This window comes from Pristiophorus japonicus, chromosome 12, assembly GCF_044704955.1.
Source record: "Pristiophorus japonicus isolate sPriJap1 chromosome 12, sPriJap1.hap1, whole genome shotgun sequence".
Taxonomy (NCBI): domain Eukaryota; kingdom Metazoa; phylum Chordata; class Chondrichthyes; family Pristiophoridae; genus Pristiophorus; species Pristiophorus japonicus.
In genome coordinates, this window is record NC_091988.1 from 170460417 (window position 1) to 170483753 (window position 23337).

Genomic DNA, 23337 nt, shown 5'->3' on the forward strand with positions numbered 1-23337 from the left:
TGCCAACCTGAAAATGACCCGTTTATTCCTACTCTGTTTTCTGTCCGTTAACCAATCCTCAATCCATGCTCGTATATTATCCCCAGTCCCACGAGCCCTAATTTTGTGTAATAATCTCTTGTATTGCACCTTATCGAATAGCCTTCTGAAAATCCAGAAACACCACATCCACTGGTTCCCCCTTATCTATTCTGCTAGTTACAACCTCAAAAAAACTCTAACAGATTCATCAAACATTATTTCCCTTCACAGAAGCAAACTACAAGGTATTTCACGTCCACCAGAGTATGATCTTGTGTGTGAAACATGTTGGGTTTATATACTTCGGGTTTTATTTAACAGGGCCTGTGGCTCTCGTATTGGACTGTTCGGCCATCAGGGTTTTCTTTAAAACATCAAAGGTCAAATGATAATGGAAAGACAGACACAAAGTATTTGTTTAATTTCTTTGCCATTTCCTTATTCCCCATTATAATTTATCTTGTCTCAGCGTATAAGGGACCCCATTTACTTTCACTAATCTTTTCCTTTTTACATACCTCATCATCATCATAGGCAGTCCCTCGGAATCGAGGAAGACTTGCTTCTACTCCCAAAGTGAGTTCTCTGATGGCTGAACAGTCCAATACGAGAGCCACAGACCCTGTTACAGGTGGGACAGACATTCGTCAAGAAAAGGGGTCGGTGGGGCTGCTTTGCCGCGCATTCCGCTGCCTGCGCTTGACCTCTTCACGCTCTTTGAGTTGAGATTCAAAGAACTCAACGCCCTCCCGGATGCACTTTCTCCACCTAGGGCAGTCTTCGGCCAGGGTCTCCCAGGTGTCAGTGGTGATGACGCACTTTACCAGGGAGGCTTTGAGGGTGTCCTTGTAACGTTTCCGCTGCCCACCTTTGGCTCGTTTACCATGAAGGAGCTCCGCATAAAGCATTTGCTTAGGGAGTCTCGTATCTGGTATGCGAACTATGTGGCCTGCCCAGCGAAGCTGATCGAGTGTGGTCAGTGCTTCAATACTGGGAATGTTAGCCTGGACGAGGACACTGATGTTGGTCTGCCTGTCCTCCCAGGGAATTTGCAGGATCTTGCGGAGACATTGTTGGTGATATATCTCCAGCGACTTCAGGTGCCTTCTATACATCGTCCATGCCTCAGATCCATACAGGAGGGTGGGTATTACTACAGCCCTGTAGACCATGAGCTTGGTGGTAGATTTGAGGACCTGGTCTTCAAACATTCTTTTCCTCAGATGACCGAAGGCTGCACTGGCGCACTGGAGGCGATGTTGAATCTCCGCATCAATGTCTGCCTTTGTTGATAAGAGGATCCTGAGATATTGGAAACGGTCCAAGTTGTCGAGGGCCGCCTTCGCCTGATTCGACCGCTTCATGACAACATGCAGGCCGTAATCCCTACAGATCCAATTCACATCCGGACCGGGGTCAAATAGGGCTGCGTCATCGCTCCAACCTTCTTCTCAATCTTCCTCGCCGCCATACTCCACCTCACAATCAACAAGCTCCCTGCTGGAGTGGAACTAAACTGCAGAACCAGTGGGAAGCTGTTTAACCTACGCCGCCTCCAGGCTAGGTCCAAGATCACCCCAACCTCTGTCGTTGAGCTGCAGTACGTGGACGACGCCTGCGTCTGTGCACATTCTGAGGCTGAACTCCAGGATATAATCAATGTATTCACTGAGGCATATGAAAGCATAGGCCTTATGCTTAACATCCGTAAGACAAAGGTCCTCCACCAACCTGTCCCTGTCGCACATACCTATAGAAGATTTTACAGATTGTTTTTTATGTCTCTCACTAGTTTACTCTCATATTCTATTTACCATCGCTTTATCAATTTCTTGGTCCTCATTTGCTGAATTCTAAAGCAAATCCTCAGGCTTACCGTTCTTTTTGGCAACATTATAAGCCTCTTCCTTTGATCTAATACTATCTTTAACTTCTCTTGTTAGCCACGTCTTGGGCCAGGGATTTCCAAGAGTTGGTGGGGATATTAAATTTTTTCAAAGAGGCTTTGAGGGTGTCCTTGAAGCGTTTTCTCTGCCCTCCTGGGGCTGGCCTGCTATAATGTAACTGCAGAGTGCTTGTTTCGGATGTCTAATATCGGGCATGCGGACAATGTGGTCTGCCCATTGAAGCTGATCTAGTGTGGTCAATGCCTCGATGCTGGGGATGTTGACCTGAGAGAGAAAACATTGACATTGGTGCGCCAATCCTGCCAATGAATTTGCAATGTGGTACCTGGTGTGCAACGGCCACCCCACATTAAAAGAATTCACGCACAGGCATGTTCCACCCTTTAAAATGAAGTTCGTGACCTGGAACATCAGGACCCTAATGGACAACCCCAACAGCGACAGACCAGAACATCTTACTGTTATCATTGCCCGAGAACTCAGACGCTTCGACATCGACATCACCGCCCTGAGCGAGACACGGCGGACAGGAGAAGGTCAGCTCAAGGAACAAGGTGGTGGATACACCTTCTTCTAGAAAGGCAAACCAGAAGAAGAATGTCATCTCCATGAGGTTGGCTTTGACATCAAAAATGAGCTAGTTTGGCGCCTTAGGGATTCCCCCTACAGAATGTAGATCTAGGGATGTGTCAGCTATGGCTTAGTCGATAGCATTCTCGCCTTGGAGTCAGAGGGTTATGGGTTCAAGTCCTACTCCAGCACAAAAATCTATGCTCTGTAAGCGTTACTAAATGCCTAATCCCCCGTTACACAGTTCTTCACGTCAGGTTTTATAAGAACAAAATTACACACGGCACAGGATTTTGGCTCAACCAAGATTCATATGTTTTATTGAACATACACACAACTACCTCCCTAGTATAAATCACTACAATCTATGTGGGATTAACAAACCCAGAATACAAACCCCCATGAAAAGGGCATTTGCATCGGCACAATTTGACGAAATTAAACTCGTATGCGATTTGACTGTTACATATAAGGTTACCCAGATCCAAACACAAAACCCTTCTATGAGTTGGCTGGAACAAAACATACAATCACCAATTCCGCAGCTGTCTTCTGAGGGTGACCGTAGGCCCTTTCCTTGATTGCAGCTTGTGTCCCGAAGACTGGCTGGCTTCTGTTTCTGTACTGCTGTGTCCTGCTGCCTTCTGCTGCTGCATGCCTTCGAAAGTAAGTCTTCTTTATACCAAAAACCAATAACATGATGACCGCATCAAATGTGAACTCTTGATGGCTAATTGTTCCCCATTTAGAGTCATTGTTCATGATTGTTATGAGGTCCTTTACAAGGTTGGTTTTCTATTAGTATTCATATCTGCGTGGCTCGGGGTCTGGTCCATTGTCTAGGCCTACCCTGCAACTAGCCTTTCTGGAGCTACAGTCCAGGGTACGTTCTTTAAACCATGTAACCCCTTAAGGTAAATGAATATATAAGTGTTCCTGTATCTTTTCAGGCAGGAAACCATTGAAGGTGTGAATGTCTCTCTTCAGCTGCCATTGTCTGGTGATTTAGGGCGATGGCAGATATCCTGTCCTTCATGATGTCTGATGGTTTGGCTGTAATGTAAGAATTAACCCTTTCCTGCCGAGCTCTTTTTGCAAGCTGTAACACAGTTCTGAGTTTTTATATTCAATAGTCCAATTTTTGTCGTTGGGGTGGGGGGAGGAACGGATCCTACAGCTCCAACGCACTGCTGAGGGAGTGCTGCAGTGTCGGAGGTGCTATCTTTCGGATGAAACATTAAACCTCATTAATGATGAGAACGGCCCCTTGTTGCATCCTTGACACAGAGGGTGATAAAACAGTTATGTATTGCATTTACCAACTTTGATTCTAGGAGCTAGACTTTGCATTAGTGTCCAGATCGCCCAAAAGTGGGCAGTATTTCCGGTGTTAGTGATTATATTTGTTTTCGTGACCGCCGGAATAGCGCCAATTTTAAAACCCGCTAGTTTCCACTTTTTAATTTGGGCGTTAGCCGTAGCGATGTGAAACGGGCGTTAGCGAGTTATTTCGCAATGCAAGGCCGGCGCGCATAGCAAAATGCTTTTCCCACATTTCGGGAGGTCAGGGGTCATCTGCACATGCACAGAGAGTGAGAAGAGAGAGAGGGGAAGCTTGTATTGATTGGAGAGAGGTGTGTAAAGTTCAAAAATCCATGGCCGCATTTTATTGGAACACCCTAAGGACAAGAAACCAAGATGGGATCGTCCTATACATTTTAAATGAACATTTTTGGCCAAGTAAAATCCTCAGACCAGGCAGGCTGGGAAACGTGTGGGCGGATACAGACATTGTGGAGTCTGGCTCACAAGTGAGACAGAGGCACTGGCCAAATGGGGGAAAAGTGCATTCTGGCAGGCCAATCAGGGGTCGAGTCAGGCCTGAAGCGGGGAAATCCTCAACCAATGAGGACTACCCGGCCCAGTTCAAAAATATGACTCACCCCTAATCAAATTATGAATGTGGACCATCATCTACCTAATTAATATGGACAGTGGACAATAGTCCTGAGATCACTGCGGTGATGGCCCATCAAAGGGGAGGCCCAAACCGATTGACTCCCGGGACTGTTACAATGGACCAGCAGACTTTGAGGCACCAATGTGCACTGAAACAATACCCCTGTCCTCACACCTACCTGTACCTGTGACATCTTCTGATTAAATATTCAAAGCTATCTCCCCGCCCAAACTTACACAATGGACCACCAACTGAGTTTGGGCGCGAAAAGGCCAGAACTAAATTGGATACAAATATAGGACCTACGGAACCACCGAAGGAGAGAAGCAGCTGGAGCAGCAGGAGAAGGAGTCGAGGAGCAGTAGCAGTCACAGACAGACAGAAACCGAGAGAGAATGGGCCCTGGACTCGACTTGTGTGCAGAATATACAACCCAACTACCGAGAGGCCCAACATCGTCTCAAGAAGCCGAGCCGCACACCGAACAATGCTCCGAGGCCAACCAACTGAAGAACCAGAGACCGAAGTAACTGGGAGAGGCAACATTCACTCCAGCTACCCCGTAAACCAACCATCCTAAGGCTAAAAAAATAACTGTCAAAGGGATCGTAAGTATTATCCTGGTGTTTCTTTTCCCAACTCTCAGCCTAGGTCAGTCAGGTAAAAAGGGGGGTGGGGGTGGTGTTGGAAATGTCTTGTAAAGATAAAATTGTGTAAGGTTTTCGTTGTGTCCGTTTCTTCCCATAGATTTTCATAGTTTATAAGTGTGTGTCAGATATGTGTTTTGATGAAGTTTGACCTTGTTGGAAACTTACCGTGGCTAATAAATTGGACTTACCCATTTTTTTCGTTCCAAGGACCACTTGTCTCTGAGTGTTTTGTTTTCCCTTGTGGAAGCTCACAATCCACCAAAATTCTGAGGTTAGAACCAGATAGGGGTGCTAGGGCGCTTCGAAACCGCCAGTTTAGTGGTCATCAAGCCATAAGCTGCTGGACCGTCCCCTAGAAGGAACAGAGAGGCCCAATACATCAACAGCCACCAAAGACCCCCATAATTGGGCAGAGCAAAATCCCTCTACAGGTGGAATTATTGATTTATTGAATTAGTACTCCCAGCATTTTCAATATGAATATTGAATTAGTTGAGGAAGCATTAGTTGAAGAAATTATGAGTGGAGGGGAGGATGTGGCCCAATTGGAAGAGGAGATTGGAGGATGGTGATGTGCAAAGCGCTTCTCTGAGGAGGCCAATACTGCTCTGGTTCAGGAGGTAGAAAGTCGTTGGGTTCAATTGATCTGGGGTTGTGGTGAGAAACCACCCCTCCGGGTGTAGCAGCGAATATGGATTGAAATCACAGAGGTCGACATCCTCGCATGATGCAAAAGAGCCAAACCAGTGCCATAAGCACTGGAATGACCTTGTTGGTTCCGGCAGAGTAAGTATTAAATTTATTTATTTAATAAATTGTAATGATGCAGTGCTTATTGTAAATGTAGATCTGATGGATTGTAGTTAGGCTGGTAATCTTGATGTCATGTGTTTAATCCTAACCTCAATCTTATTCAAGTTATTTTCAGTCGGTTGATATAACCATGCATTTAATTGCATATGAAGCATTTTAGCATAAAACATTGATGATGATTAGCATGGGATGACCAACTGGATATTGTCTGTGTGCTGTGTGTGTTGTGTTGTGTAATAGTAATAATAGTAATGAGATATCTTTCAGTAATCTGATATATGTCATATCTGTAATAGTTCCAAGGCAATGATCTTAAGCCATGCAATGCTCTGGACACCTTACAGAAAAAACTGTCCAAGAATCGTGCCGAGCAGAGGCGCACTGGAGGGGGACCAGGAGATCATTCCCCTTTAACAGACCTTGGGGACAGGGCGTTGGCCTTGGTGGGGGTGCACAACAAGTCGGCTACCCGTGGTGGTGTTGAACCAGTTATAGCACCACGTGAGTAATGTATAAACCATTGGTCATTTAATTTAATGCCATTTCAGTCTAATATATGATTGATGTAATGTTATTTAATGTTATGTAATGTTATGTGATTAATGATGGAATCATAAAATATCATTGTAATGCAACGCAGATTCTGTACTATCATGATGTTAATTATATGTGAGGTCTGTCAGTATTTATAGCAGTAATGTTGCTCCTCGTGTATATGCCTGCATAGCATAAGCATTCCCATGTGACCCTGGCATCCCCTTCTCTTCTACTAACCTAATTTATGTTTTCTAGGTCAACAGGCCTTCCAGGTTCCCCAGTCGCCCCAGGTTCGCCCTGCTTGGCATTATCTTTCACAGGATCCCCAGGTTCAAGTTCAAGTTGCACCTGTTGTCTCCGGAGGCAAGGAGGCAAGAGCCTCTCCTGTACTCTTGCAGGTCCTCCTATCCACAGAGGATAGTAAGGAGGTAGAGGAGGAGCCTGCAGCCCAATTATCTTGTGTCGCTGTGGCCACGTCCTCTTCAACAGAGGAGGTAGCAAGGCCAAGCAGCTTATAGCAGGGTACCCCGAGTGGTTCCATGCCTGCGCCGACCCTGCGGAAGTTGGTTCAGTGAAGTCGGACTGCTCCTAGAGTGGCGGATTTAAGTGTGGACAAGGTCAATTTGTACAGGACGAGCGTCGAAATAGGTCAAGAGCTCCTCCAGGCAATGGGCGGCTTATTGGGCCAGGTTGCCGCTCTATCCGCAATCGTCTCCGAGAAGATGATGTGGATAGCAGTGGCACTGGAGAGAATAGCTGAGACCATGGATGCCAGAGGGCAGCCAGTAGTCCCGGAATGCGGCACTACACCCCAAGGTGCCGTACCCCCATTGTTAAGGACACATGCGAGTCAGGAGGAAGCTCTGGCTTCTGACTCGGAGAATGTTTCCTCGGAAATGTCCTCTCCATCTACTAGCCCAATCAATGGATCTTCCGTCACCACCCCTCCACCCCCCCCCCCCACCACCTACCAAAGCAGTGCTCGAGGTGCCCTCCTGCAAAGCGGCTTGGAGTTGGTAGGGAGAGGGTTACAGACATGGGGGGGGAAAGAAAAGGAGAGACGTAGCTGCAGGGAGGGAGGGTGTGGATTGTTATAATTGTTTTTGTTTTTGTTAAAAAATTTGTTGAATGTTGGATGGTTGGGTTGGTATTTGTTATATCTATAATTGTTTTTTAAAGTATGCTGTTGTTGCTGTTGTTCTATTGTAGTTGTTAATGTAAAACATTTTCACTGTTGGGATGGGGTGGGGGAGGGGTACATGGGTTTTAACTTGATGTTGTGTTTGTAAAAAAAATTGTAGTAATAGTAAATTTTTTACATTTAAAATTTAAATTCCTCCCCCGTGTCTGTAACATTGTTGTGCAGTGTCTTCAAATAGCATCAGCATCATAGGCAGTCCCTCGGAATCAAGGAAGACTTGCTTCCACTCCTAAAGTGAATCCCTTGGTGGCTGAACAGTCCAACACGAGAGCCACAGACCCTGTCACAGGTGGGACAGGTATTTGTCGGGGGAAGGGGGGTGGCACTGATTTACCACATGCTCCTTCCGCTGCCTGCGCCCGACCTCTTCACGCTCGCAGCGTTGAGATTCGAAGAGCTCAACGCCCTCCTGGATGCATTTTCTCCACTGATGGCGGTCTTTGGCCAAGGTCTCCCAGGCATCAGTGGTGATGTCACACTTCACCAGGGAGGCTTTGAGGGTGTCCTTGTAACATTTCCGCTACCCACCTTTGGCTCGTTTGCCGTGAAGGAGCTCCGCATAGAACAGTTGCTTAGGGAGTCTTGTGTCTGGCATGCGAACTAAGTGGCCTGCCCAGCGAAGCTGATCGAGCCAATCTGGCATGCCTTGTTGACCCTGAGATGCTTAATGCCCACAGCGCTTGGTCTGCCCTCCAAACCTCCATAACCAGTGCCTGTGAAAAGACACTTGGTTACTCAACCAGAAAACACCAGGACTGGTTTGATGAAAACGATCAGGCGATCCAAGAACTAATAGATCATTAGCGCAGAGCATTTTTGAGCCTCAAGCAACAATCAAACTCGGGAGCAAAAAAGCAACGTTACAGATGGCTCAAGGCTGAGGTTCAGCAAGATGTGCGCATCATGGATGCTCCCTGGAAATTTTGCATTTACTGCCATTATTATTTGCTTGTGGTCGACAACGAGTAGCACATTCAAGGAATGGAATCCCTTTCGGTTCCGAAACGCCTCTGCATCTGAAAAGGTGCTCGCGTAGCGATGTGCGTACAGTCTATTGCTCCCTGCACCTTGCGGAAGTTTGCTATTCTCGAGAAACCCAAAGCCCTCTCAGTCTGTGCCTCCCTGGTCATAGGGAAGCTTATAAAATCCATCCTGTGAGCGTAAAGGGTTTCAGTCACCTGTCCAATGCAGCAATATATGGCATGTTGAGAGATACCGCTAATGTCGCCAGCTGAGGCCTGAAAGGAGCCCGATGCATAGAAGGAAAGTGCCGCAGCGCGGTCCTAATGATGCTATTAGGCTGCAGATCTCCCTTAATGAGCTGGCATATCTCACTTATGACCTCCTTACAGAAGTGCAGCCTCTTAAGGCACGTGTTTTTGGACAAGTTCAGGTATGACCGCTTATCCCTGTAAGTGTGTCGGGTGTAAGTTCTCCTCCTCCACAGCAGTTTGCCACCTCTTTCGGCACATAATGCTCTTCAATATACCTTCTCCCATCTCTAGTCTGCAGTATGTGAGTAGTCATCAATACTGACTGAGAAATTACAGGCCCCATTTCTATTACTATATTATATGTATTCAGAATTAATAAATTGTCCTCCAAAAATTCAATAAAAAAATTCAAATTGACAACAGTATGATTAGATGATTAATATTTTAAACCACCTTAAAATTAATTCAAAACTCCCATGAACTTGAAGCAGCCTTTTATGAAAAGTCCTCTGAATTACAAAATGGCGTCCATATCGCTGGGTTAAGGTCAGGTAAGTGCAGCTTTTTTTCAGCGATTTCTTTTGGGAGAGCGATTTTTTAGGCCATATATGAGCGAGATGCCGAAAGTAACGCTCAGCGATATTCTGGGCGGTTTCTGGGCATTAGTTTCCATTCTAAACAGTCTTCTGGGCGGTGCACAATTGATGATGTCATAATTTTAAAAAAATATGGGCGGGAGCTTTAGCTAATTCTTGGTGTTAACTTAATGTGAAACTAACGCTGGCAATAAATGGGCGATAATTGGGCATTAGTTTCCATTTTTATTGAAATATGGGCGTTAGACTAAATCTCAGCAGTTAAATGGCCGGCAACTAGGCATTAGTGGGGCGAAACTGATGGAAAGTCTAGCCTGATAACACTTGGGTTTTACTGGTTTATATTTGGTTGATTAAAATAACTTTCCTGTTCCCGCATATACCCTTCCTATCTCTTTGTAGAACAATTTGTCCTCCTTCTTATGCTGGCCTGGGGTTCGGTAGGATATCCCTAATATTTGCTGGGATTTTTTTCCCACATTACAGCTATCTACCTAAAGTAACTTTCCCCCACCCTTTCTAAAGTGACCAAATCTTTCACCTGAATGCTTAAATTTACAAAACTTACATCAACGTTTTCAAACGGTAGTTACTGGACCCTAATGGGTTCATGAGAGGATCCCAGGGGACCAACAAAGTCATCAGATTTGGGAATTTGACTTATTTCTGTTGATATAGCTAGAATACTAAAAAAAAAGTGTAGTCCCTGTCTACAAAATCTTATTTCCTATTGTCACGTTTTTGTCTCAACTTTTTCCATGACAAATTGCTATGTTTATATTTATAATAGAAATCATTTATGTTGAACGTGTCATGCTGCAACTACATACTGCTGCTAGTGGTGGTGCCATAGGTTTATATTTCCCAGATCCTCCTGTACTCCAAGCAACTCTGCTTCTCTGCTTCCCACATTGCAATAAGTTTTGCTATTTAACTAGTAATGATATAAATCGAATTATTATATAAAAATAAGGACGAAATGTATGAATTTAAAATGAGGTTGGAATTATATCTGTGCACCCTGCCCTGTAACCTTCAGTTGAAGATTACACTTGGTCTTGATTGCCTGTGTGCAATGCCAGGGGTGATTGACGGGTGTATATAAACTTCTGCAAAGATTGTACTGTTTTCCTTTGGATAGTTCACAGTCTTTCGAAAATTACGACATTGCTCCTAGGACTGTATCAATATTTGCAAAGAGTTCCCGGGAGTGCGTCAATATTTGCATAGGACATGACCCCCCCCCCCCCGCGCCTCAGGAAAATTGGAAAAACATTTATATTCAATAACAAAATCATATATTGCATTCAAATTAAAAAAACGTCACTGCATAGTGAATCACGTAACGAGTTCTGCGGATACATGTGCTGGCAGCGAGGAGATACTTTCAGACATGGGAGTTCCATTAGTAAGTGACACGCTTATTCGTAATCTCGGCATATGCGACCTTGTGGTTTCTCGTGGGCAAAGATAAAGAGGTATCGACTGCTCTGATACAACCAAGTAACATCAGGCAGCGTATGAGTGAACAGTGTTGAATCGGCTGGTGCCCGGCAGCTCTTTGTATGAATGCTAGGGCTGCAGGCGGCGCTTCGAGGGGCAGAAGCCGTGATTGACAGAGCGCTCCGACTCTTGGGCTTCCTGTACAATTACTACCCGGAAGTCTCGAAATTGACTTAGAGGTACCCGGAAGTTCCGAAATTGATGTAATTGTATCCGGAAGTTCTAAAATTGACTTCGATGTGAAGTGACACGTATTACTATCAGATCCGGATCGGGGGAGGAGGCGAGTTTGGTTTGGGCTGAGAGGAGAAATGTTGATTGAAACATCTACTCCAAGTTGATTGAATTTGCATTTTGTTTTCCCCAAGCAGAAGTGACTCCGTGGCTGGTGACTGCTGATTAGTTTTCTTCGAAAAATTGCGATGCCTGTGTTGCTCGGAAAGTTCAATTGATGGCTTTTGCTGTGCAGGGTGATGGCGTTAGGAATACCGACATGGGCTTCAACCATTCTGGGGAACCACAACCTGTGTTAACAACCATCACGTCTAACTCCAATGGGACACATTGGTCAAAGTAAGTGAGGGATTATTACTGACGTACTTTCATAACTCTTTCCCATTTCCTCAATGGGTGACAGGTAAATAGCAATCACAATCTGACTTGCTGATCGATGGATCAGTCAAAATCACAAGAAGCTACCATTATTTAAGAAGGACAGGAGAGACAAACTAGGAAATTCTAGGCCGATTAATCGAACGCCTGTTGTGGGGAAGTCACTAACATTTGTTATTAGGGACAGAGTGGCTGAGCTCCTGGACAAATGTGGACTGAGCAGAGAGCCAACTTGGATTTGTAAAGGGCAAGTCATGTCGAACAAGCCTAGTTGAGTTTTTTGAACAGGTAACTAACGTGGTACATAAGGGAGTATCTATGGATGTTACTTATATGAACTTCCAAAAGACATTTGATAAGGTTCCACATCATCATCATAGGCAGTCCCTCGGAAACGAGGCAGACTTGCTTCCACTCTTAACATGAGTTTTTAGGTGGCTGAATAGTCGAATACGAGAACCACAGTCTCTGTCACAGGTGGGACAGATAGTCGTTGAGGGAAAGGGTGGGTGGGACACGTTTGCCGAACACTCTTTCCGCTGCCTGTGCTTGATTTCTGCATGCTCTTGGCGACGAGACTCAAGGGGCTCAGCGCCCTCCCGGATGCACTTCCTCCACTTAGGGCGGTCTTTGGCCAGGGAATCCCAGGTGTCAATGGGGATGTTGCACTTTATCAGGGAAGCTTTAAGATCATCAAGATCCCTCAGTCATCAAGATCCACAGCGCGGCCCTGGACAATGTGGACCACTTCCCTTATCTTGGGAGCCTCCTATCAACAAGAGCAGGTATTGTCTCCAGTGCGCCAGTACAGCCTTCAGTTGCCTGAGGAAAAGAGTGTTTGAAGACCAGGCCCTCAAAACTGTCACCAAGCTCATGGTCTATAGGGCTATAGTAATACCCGCCCTCCTGTATGGTTCCACATAAGAGACAGTTAACAAACATTAATAAACTTGCAGAATGGATGTGTCATTGGCAAATGTGCTGTGATGCATTTTGGTAGGAAGAATAAGGAGGTCACATACTACTCGCACAGTAAGAGTCTAAATGGGGTCATGGAGCAGAGGGACCTAGGTGTAGAGATACATAAATCACTAGTAGCGACGGAGGTTAATAAGGCCATAGGACTGCTCCTGGGCATGGCCAAGGGGGCCATCACCCGGTCCAGGCAGCGGGCGGTCGAGGGGGTCGTTCAGCCCAGCTGCCTGCCTCTCTTCTGCGGTTACATCCGAGCCAAGGTGTCACTGGAAATGGAGCACGCGGTGTCCACTGGTACGCTCGTGGCCTTCCGCGAGAGGTGGGTGCCGGAGGGACTGGAGTGCATCATCACCCCCGGCAACCAAACTTTAATTTGATCCTTAATGTTTAAAGTTTAATTTGTCTATGTTTGTCGGTTTTAGTGCCCCCACCCAACCGCCTTTTAGCCCCAGGGGGCACTTGTATAATTTGTCTTTCTGGTGCCCTCAAAAAAAACAAGGGGGCACTTGAAAGGTTTTTGGAGTGTGACCTCCCCTTTAATCAGGGGGCACTTGTTTAATGTTCACAACTAAAATAGTTGTAGACCAGCAGGTTCTGCTGCCATTAACTTGAGTCCCACAGAACCTGCTTTGCCTGCTCCCAGTGCAGCCCCACAGGGCAGCAACTCTGCCAATTATGTTTGAAGCAAATGAGAGCAGAGAATGCGGGAAATACTTTTTTAAAAAAGTTTGTTCATGGGATGTGGGCGTCACTGGCAAAACCAGCATTTTATTGCCTATCCCTAATTGCCCTTGAGAAGATGGTGGTGAGCCGTCTTCTTGAACCGCTGCAGTCCGTGTGGTGAAGGTACTCCCACAGTGCTGTTGGGGAGGGAGTTGTGGGATTTTGATCCACCGACGATGAAGGAACAACGATATAGTTCAAAGTCAGGATGGTGTGTGACTTGGAGGGGAATGTGGAAGTGGTGGTGTTCCCATGCACCTGCTGGTGTTGTCCTTCTAGGTGGTAGAGGTTGTGGGTTTGGGAGGTGCTGCCGAACAATCCTTGGTGAGTTGCTGCAGTGCATCATCTTCAACATCATCATAGGCGCTCCCTCATATCAAGGATAACTTGCTTCCATGCCAAAAAGGGATGAGTTCACAGGTGTTTCAACGAAGCACCTAATATTTCAGGTCCTAAGCTACATGTTAAAGGGTGGAAGATGCCTGTGCGTAGATTTTTTAATGTGTGGTGGCCGTTGCACACCAGCCACCGCACGGCCTTGACGGAGCTAGGTGTTGGTCCAGTGGCAAGGATTAACCAAGACGGCTGCAGCGCATCTTGTAGATGGTACACACTGCAGCCACAGTATGTCGGTGATGGATGGAGTGAATGTTTAAGGTGGTGGATGGGGTGCCAATCAAGCAGGCTGCTTTGTTCTGGATGGTGTTGAGTTTCTTGAGTGTTGTTGGAGCTACACTCATCCAGACAAGTGGAGAGTATTCCATCACACTCCTGACTTGTGCCACCTGACTTGTAGATGGTGGAAAGGCTTTGGCGAGTCACGGGGTGAGACACTCGCCGCAGAATACCCAGCCTCTGACCTGCTCTTGTTGCCACAGTATTTATGTGGCTGGTCCAGTTAAGTTTCTGGTCAATGGTGACCCCCAGGATGTTGATGGTGGAGTATTCAGCGATAGTAATGCCGTTGAATGTCAAGGGGCGATGGTTGGACTCTCGATTGTTTTAGATCGTCATTGCCTGGCACTTGTGTGGTGTTAGATATGGCCCTTACGGCTAAAGGGATCAAGGAGTATGGAGAGAAAGCAGGAAATGGGTACTGAGGTGAATGATCAGCCATGATCTTATTGAATGGTGGTGCAGGCTTGAAGGGCCGAATGGCCTACTCCTGCACCTATTTTCTATGTTTTTATGTTTCTATGCCATAAAAGCAAACAAGCACTGGGTTTGAAAAGCAGAGAAGCTATGTTAAACATGTATAGAATCTTAGACCACATTTAAGTACTGTGAATAGTTCTGGTCGCTATATTATAAAAAGTATATAGAGTCATTGGAGAAGGTGTGAAAAAGATTCACAAAGATGATACCAGAACTGTGAGGATATACTTATCAGGAACAGGCTGGGGCTCTTTTTTCTTTAGAAAAGTAAAGACCGAAGAGTGACCTGAGAACGATCTTTAAGATTCTAAAGGGGTTTGATAGGGTAGATGTAGAGAAAATGTTTCTACTTGTTGGGAGTCCAAAACTAGAGGTTATAAATATAAAATAGTCACCATTAAATCCAGGAGAACTTCTTTACCCAAAGAATGGTAAAAATGTGGAACTCACTACCACAGAGAGGAGTTGAGATGAATCGCATAGATGCATTTAAGGGGGAGCTGGATAAACACGAGGGGAAAAGGGTCAGAAGGATTTGCTGATGGGGTTAGATGAAGAGGGACAAACAATGACCTAGACCAGTTGGTCCAAATGGCCTGTTTCTGTACTGTAGGTGCTATGTAACTGTATGTAACACAAATGAAATGTACATACTATATTTAAATAGTCAAATCCATGTTAACATCTCGTATTTGTTTTTGCCTAACTCCGCCTCCATTTGCACTGTCTTTGTTCCATAAAGGAAGACTAAGCTGTGCACTGCAAGCACAATAGTGATGTTTTGGTGATTGACTCAACACAAATAACATCAATGGGTTGTGAATATTTGACTAAACTTCTTTAACAAACAATTGGATGAAACCTGCCCCTTTACGTAGGGATGAGGAGTTTCATAATGTGACAAAAGTTCACTTTTAAGAATACTATGCGTGACGATGTTGAGTTTGTGGGAAAGACTAACCTTTTTAAAGTTGTAATAAGCAGCACTGATCATACCACGTGATTATTTCCCTGTAGTTCAGAGGGGCAACCATGTATAAAAGGGGACATCAGGGGTAATTCTGGGAACGAGGGGTCCATAACGGCAAGAAATTTAAAGAGGAAAGTGGGGCACTCCTGCGGCTAAAAATTTATAGGGCAAAGTTCTCCCTTGCTGCTAACAGCAGTGCCTGGGAAATTCATGCCTCGTTCCGGAAAATCCTCGGCTGGAAAATTCGGAATTGTCAATATACTGGCTGGTGGGAGAGGACAAAGACCAGCTGGCCCAGAGGTCGCCCACTGGTATCAGGACAAGGCTGCCGGCAACAGGCCAAGTGTGAGAGGATGGGGGGTTGTTGTGGCGGTGGGGGGGAAGCCTGGGCAGCAGAGGCTCGAACTTTCATCTTGGGGCTTGGAGGAGGAGGTTGTACTAAGGAAAGTTTTAACTTGCCTTCAATGGCCTCACTGGGTTCCTGGCAGGTTCACATGACATGGCGGCTGTCCCACTCAGGAGCAAGTTAAAGTTCCATCACGGTCCCATGTACATCATGGGACCCCGATTTGCATTTATCAATGAGGCTCCTGCCGGAGTCCGGCGGGAGCCCCCTCAGCTGCGAAAACCAGCGATATTGAACTCACACACCAGTTCCATTTCAACTGCTTCCCTGGTCTTCGCCCACCCATCAGAAGAGTTAAAATTTCCCGCTAAGTTTAATTTTCAGGTGAAGCAGGGTTAAGAGGGTGGGGTGGGGGGGAATAATTGGACAAGGCATAATTCAGTTCCCATTTTAAATTAATCTTCTGCCCTTATTTTTATGTTTCCATTCGCAATTGCTGTGTCCATATTTATGCTATTGTATCTCCACTGACAGGAGGGAGTAGTTACAATATGACAATATAAATGTTAAAATTGATATTGGAAAGAAATGTCAGGAAATGCATACTGATATAAGGGCCCAGATTTTGCATTGTATATAAAGGTGAGGCGAACCGTGTTCACCTTTATTATGGAGTAAATCGGACAGCAACTTCCGGAGATTGCGCAGTTAAACGTGGAAATCCAGAGGTTGCAGACAAGTTACCCTGCTCCTCCACAAGCTTCGCTACACCAGTACTTTGCCAAGAGTCTTGGCATTAAAATCAACGTAAGAGTGTGAAGTTGTGCACTAGGTTGCCCCTCCGGATGCGAGGTCGGCGTGGGGTGATGCAACCAACAGCTTCGCAGGGCGAGAAACTGTGGTGGCTGGAGCACCCGGCCACCCTTAAAGGGGAGGTGGTAGCGCTGCAGCCACAATGGCGTCCGTTGATGCGGCCAAACTGCTAACATGCAACCCGGCATCCCCTCTTGGGCGCCTGGCTGCTGGCCCAATCGACACCCTGGTGGCCCAGTAGGCACCACTAAAGCGGCTGCAGAGTTCACAGCAGCCCTCCCCTTTAAAAGAAGGGGCGGGACATTATGACATGTCACCGTGATGCGGCATGTCCGTGTTACGCTGATGTCATCAGCCTGCTAGCGCCTGCGAATGCCCTGTTACTGGCACACAACAGATTTTGGCTCTACAAGTCCAATTCAGGAACATTTAGCGACCCGTCTTGCCGGGTGCTAAATTTTCTTTTAATTCGAACTGTGCAACCCAAACCCAGCACGGGGCAATTTCGGCCCCTTACTCTTGTGCTCTTTTAATGTAGTGTAAACTTCACTACGCACCAACAAAGCTCGATTTCTATTTGGGAAACGCTCTATGCATTTTACTAACTTTCTCATTCAAGCTGTTATAAAATCCTAAAATAGTACAGCCCATTCGTCCCATTGAGTCTATGTCGGCTCGTTCGAAGAGCAATCCAGTTAGTTGCATTCTCCTGCTCTTTCCCCATATCCCTGAAATGTTTTAATACCTTTGCTGTGCACTAAGGGCCATCAATCATGAATTTGCCATTTTTTTTAAGTACAGTTATTTGTGTCTAAAAATTGGAAACTGGTCTCTCTCTGTAAACAGGGCCCGAAATTGATCAGAGTTCCGCCCACAGCCGCCGAGGTTCTGCTCGCAAAAATCTTTTTTCACAGATTCCTCAGGTACCGCCCATCTGCTGCCCAAGTCCTGCCCGGCGGGAGATTCCTCGGTGAAGTATCGCCGGCGCAACTTCCCGCCGCCCGTCCATCTCGGAGCCTCAAAAACAGGGATTTTCCTCGTGCACAATCCTCTAAGATTGTGCTCCCGCCCGCCAGAAGGACCACTGGCAAAAAGCTGGTGTGAGCTGGCTGTGAATCGGGTGGCAGGGAGAATCGCTCAGGGTGCTGGAGCGCTGCACATCCCGGGGAGTGCCCAGATGTTGCACCATTATCACAGGCTCAGAATTAGTTATCTGATCGACCTTAACCTGCACAGAATGAGTTCAGACATGTAAATGAAAAGCACTCTGTGGGAAGGGAAGCTGTGGTGGAGGAAGCGGCAATGAGTTCCAAAGGATGGTAAAGGCTCAATGGAGATGCCCTACAAGAGTTTTTAGACCATTGCAGGCAGAACAGAGTTATTGGCAGAATGTGAGTACGAGCATGGTATGAGCTTCTGTCAGAGTAAATAGGCGAAAATGAGAACATGTAATGCTGTGGCAGGTCGCAGCATGTGATAGTGAGAACAGCATCACCTCAAATAAAGAAGACAGAAAAAAATATATAATGGACTGCAAGGTCACTGAGGAACATACATCGGGGGTGGGACTCCGCGATTGTGGACCTAAGAAAAAGTGGACTGAAGTCCAAGCCTTAACGTGTGCCCTGCAAGTAGTGCAACTGTCCCTCATTGAATGGAAGCCTTCCTGCATTGGTGACCCTTATTGTCGTATCGCAATCGCCTGATGACAGGACCCATTAAACAGTCACATCATATGTGGAGGGCAAGAGATTCCTCATACAGCAGTACACCGGAAGGAGATTTGTCCTTTTCTCAGAACACACCCCAGATAATGTAAAAATGAGAGACTGACCAAGAGTGGGTGAACAATGTGACTGTATTGAATAATGCAGCATGCCAAAGTGACAGAACAATTGAATCCAACATATGTACAGTTGTTCCGAGACCAGGCAAGTGACATTGACAACAACCCATGTGAAACAACAGCCACAACTTAATGAGGAGTAAAGAACATATCCACCCCCAACACCCAACCCTCTGCCCACTACCACCATCTCTCTTCTCTTCCCCACCCCGCCCTCGATGTCCTCTTCATGGGTCCGCCTTCACCACGGCGAGCTGCACCCCTGCCCCTCACCGCTTCTGCTCCATCACGTTATGCAGGAGGGCAGCTGGAGCACTGCTGATGTGTTCATCTTGGAGAGAAGGTACGGGGTGTGATTGAAGACGCCGGCTCCTCAGGATCTGTTGGCCTCGATGGTGTGGGCTCGGGGGGGTTGCATGACATAGCCAGAAGCCGTCGATTGCCTCATCGCCTCAACAGAGTCGGTGTTGCGCTCCACCGCACTAATGAGCCGGTCCATGCTGGCAATATGCTCCTGAGCAAAGGTGGCGATGCTGGCAGCTATCCCAGCCATGGTCTGCAGCACATCTCGACCTAGTTCTTGAATAGCTGCGAGCCATCCTCCATCCACATCGGATTGTTGCATCATCATTGCGGTTTGGTGGATTTTCCAGCACTGCCTCTGCGCCTCCCAGCACTTGTTCCTACTTCATCAAACTCGAATCCTAAGAAGTCTGACCCTGACACCGATGTTGGCTGGACAGGCGACGCACATGTCAGGAGGCTGGAGTCCTCCTCTTCAACCTCCTCGACCTCAAGTGATTCAAAGACTGGCATTTCTCCCTCCTGGTCTTCGTGACTCTGGGTGGCGGAGGTGGGTGTGGTGGATATGGGTGATCAGGGAGGGGTGGCGGTGGTGGAAGGAGCTGGTGTGTTGGGCTGGGAGACATTGGTGACACACACTGCCTTTGTGTGCCAGTGGTGGATGGGGTGCATTGCTCGGTGCTGTCCGAATCAACATCTGCAAGTAGAGGACAACATTTCAGTGTATAGCTAGGGGCTGGGCGTTGCTCAAGCTGAAATGTGAGCCGTAACATTTCACATTCTTACTTCAAGGAGTTCCACTGCTACATGAACACACCATTAATGGCCAACACACTGTGTGTTAAAAGGCATTTGACTTAACATTGCATGACCTTTCATGACACGAGCGTGACGCAGACCGGAGTTTAGTATAAGCTTACCATGCTCTAGCACAGGATCTGCATCACGGTGGTGATCACCCACCAATGCCAAGGCACGCTCCTCTAGGCTGCTCAACTCGATGACATCTGCTGGACCCCCTCCCGTGGCAATCAGGCTTGATGCCTGGGATGTTCTTTTCTTCTGCAGAAAGAAACGATGCAGCCTTTGCCCGTTTTGCTCATGCAGCACACACACACACACACACTCACTCACTCACTCACTCACTCACTCACTCACTCACACACAACTGGCACAGAACCTTTTGGAGTTGCACAGGAGTGGTCCAATAAATGTTTACTCATCTTGCTGATGCCACCACATCATTCCAACGTTTCCTACACTGGTCTCCATCCTGCAAAACGTTGCCCACTGAGGACACAGCCTCACCAAACTCCCTCCAAATGTGTTTATATTGGGGTGGTGGGGGCTTGCCATGACCATCCCGTGTGAGGTCTTTATACCGGCACTCCACCTCGGATACAAGCTCCTCCAGCTCGTAATCATTATACTAGGGAGCTCTGGGCTTGGCTCCATCAGATTTCTTGGAAGCTTTTTTTGCACTCATTGCTTTCCTTGATGGATGGCTGATCATGAATTTGTACCTCTCTCTCCAAAACTGACCCCTCTCCAACTGGCGGGTGCAAGTGAGTGCACAGCTTTTACGAGCATGCGTAGTTATGCCATCAGCCCCAATCGCGACAAAAGTGATGTCATCGCTCAGAGAAAACTGCAAAAAAAAAACAAGCCTCGCACAAGCGTGGTGCACGGCCTCCGATGTTTGCCAAGTCGAGAGGCCTGCATCCAGCGCCAACTGCTGCCGCCGCCCGCTCACGCTCGCTCCCGCTCGCTCCCGCCCGCCGACTCCCGCTGCCGCCGACACGACCACAATAAAACTCGTTCCTGACTGGCCCCAGCGGCAGCGGGCGGCAAAAAGGTACGTTCCGCCATGGGGACTGCTGAGAAATGGGCGGGCCTTGGCTTTAACCAAGTTCGAGTCTCTAGTGTTTTGTTTGGCAGTAATTGGTACTAGAGAGTGAAACTTCCAGTCCGCAGCTATTTTTTGTTTTGCATTTGACCTATTTAAGTCCTGTTACAGTGCCACATCTCCTCTATGTGCCCTGGCTCAGATTGGGAGTTCACAGTGTAGGGCAGTGCAAATCAACAATCTAACACAAGATGTTGGAGCATCAATGCATTGTGCCACTTGTACTGACCCCAAATTTAAATCAGTACTCCAGGATTAGAATGTACAATGGCGTTACCATCTAGTATTTTATCTTTTGAAAAATTATTTTGTAGTTAGTTTTTTTTAATGTTTCTATATAGTTCAGAACCCCAGTGCATATTTATCCTGTGAATTTCTGTGCACAAAAGATTAAATATGTAGAAACTGCATTGCCATCTCCCTCGAGGCCGAATGGATAAAGGAATTACTATTAGCTCTATAGACCAGAAGGTCCTCAGTTCGATTCCTGACCTGTGTTGAATGGTTATCTGATTTCAGTTGGACAGCATTTGAGCATCCATGCCCTGGGCCAGGAAAGGATATATAGCCTGGGCTCTTGCTCTTGATTGCCATTCATGACTTCTTCAGGAAAATAAATGTTTGTGGACATTTGGTGAGAACAGAATTAGGCTTGGCTGTGATGCTGTTCATAGTCGAAGAACCTGCTGAATTCATTGTGTTGGTGCACATGTGAGAAAGCGTTGCTGAATGGTTCCATTTCACTGTGGAGAGTAAGGACGGAGCAGATAAAATGGGAAGAGTGTGGTTGGCAGAGAAGAGAATGGAAAGCTCCACCTATAGGATGTCTCTGCCTTTGCCACTGCACAGTGATATATACACAACACTGGTTCTATTTTCAGTGTACAGACAATAAAACATTTACTTTGAAGTATGCTAACTGCCCATGCTCATGTTCTTTGAAAACAGTCAACATTACAGCTTGCATTATTGTGCCCACAGCAATATTTTCATGGTGTCTCCAAAGTGGTGAAATCCTTTTGTATTTCTTCATTCCAACAGGTTAGAAGCCAAGTCATGGATTGCCTTTTTGTTCATGGGCACATGCCTGCTGTACTGTGCCAGAGTGACTCTGCCTATATGTGTAGCTGCCATGGCAGAACAATTTGAGTGGGACAAGAAGCAGTCTGGCATTGTACTTGGAAGTTTCTTTTGGGGATACTGCTTGACACAAATCTTAGGTGGCTACATCAGTGACAGGTGAGCAGGAGATCTTGTGTTAATCTTGAAAACTTTATATTTGAGTAGTTACATGTAATAACTCCATCATATTTAAAAGGTGCTATATAACAGCATGCTACATGTACCATAATCAAAAGATAAACACTTCATTCTGCTTCTGATCACTTTGTGTTTGGTCCTGGGCTATGGGACAATCTTGAATGGCTGACCTAACCTCAGAGTCCATTGATTAACAGACTTTCCTTTGTAGGTGCAAGTAACAATAACTTGGCCTGTGAGAGGGGCAAGTTTTACCAGTCAAATAGCCTTTTCTGGTTCTGTACTATCATAGGAATTCCTCTGTATATTATTCATTTGATTTCTGTACTTTTTAACTTGATTTTTCAGATGCATTTTCCTTTATACTCCTTTGTTAAAAAACTAGGGGTATATGTAGAAAAATGGCATTTATAGGTATGTTAATAGTTGTCACATCATCCACTAGGATGAGTTGTAATGAAGAGAGCGCATAATGAAGTTGTAATTAAATGGTCAATAAATACATGTCAGAAAGTGGTTACTTGGTTTTATATGTGTATATCTAACTTTCTGACATGTATTTATTGACCATATAATTACAGCTTTATCATGCATTACATTGTATGTATGTATGTATATATATATATATATGTGTGTGTATGTACAGTGTATTATTCATAACTGCCAGCTCATTCTTGTCTGTAGAGCATGTTGCTATTTCAGTGACTTTGGGCCCAAGTTTCCACATGATTCGCGTCTGATTTTTAGGAGCAACTGGTGGAGAACAGACTATTTTAGAAATCGCAATTCTCCACATTTTTTTTTCTGCAGTTCTAGTCAGGTAGAACAGTTCTAGTTTAGAACAGAATTTTTTCTTCAAAAGGGGGCATGTCCGGCCACTGACGCCTGATTTCAAAGTTTCCACAGTGAAAATGTACTCCAAACTAAAGTAGAATGGCGCCAGTGAAGATTTTTGTAGAGCTGAAAAAACCTGTTCTACACATTAAAAAATCAGGCGCAGGTTACAAATTAGGCGTCCAGAACGAGGTGGGGGGGGGGGGGGGGGGAAGGGAACTCATTAAATTCTACAATAAATCCTTATGTATACTTCTACAAATATTATAACCTGAATAAACATTTATAAGCCAAGAAAAGATTAAATAAACCATCTTCCTACCTGTGTGAAAGTGCTTCAGCCAGGGAGAATTCTGCAGTTGTGCGTGCCGCTGAGCAGGGGAGGGAGGGGAGAGAGGGGAGAGAGGGGGGGGGGGAGAGAGGGGAGGAAGGGAGGGGAGCGAAGGGAGGGATGGAAGAGAGGGGGGGGTCGGGGAACAGGAGCGGGTGTCGGGTCAGGGGGGGGTGGGGGAGCGGGTGTCGGGTCGGGGGGGAGCGGGCCTCGGGTCGGGGCGGGGAGCGGGTGTCGGGGCGGTGGGGGGAGAGCGGGTCTCAGGTCTCGGTCGGGGCAGGGGGGAGCGGG

The 23337-nt window shown here is 46.3% G+C and overlaps 1 protein-coding gene across 1 annotated transcript in view; it reads left to right on the forward strand.

The window, feature by feature from the left end:
- The first annotated feature begins 11205 nt into the window (after positions 1-11205).
- slc17a9b (solute carrier family 17 member 9b) overlaps positions 11206-23337 on the forward strand; it is a 42239-nt gene continuing 30107 nt past the window's right edge. The window contains exons 1-2 of the mRNA XM_070896146.1: positions 11206-11545; positions 21663-21860. Coding sequence (XP_070752247.1) covers positions 11424-11545; positions 21663-21860 — 320 coding nt within the window. The 5' untranslated portion in view covers positions 11206-11423. The remainder of the gene's footprint in view (positions 11546-21662; positions 21861-23337) is intronic.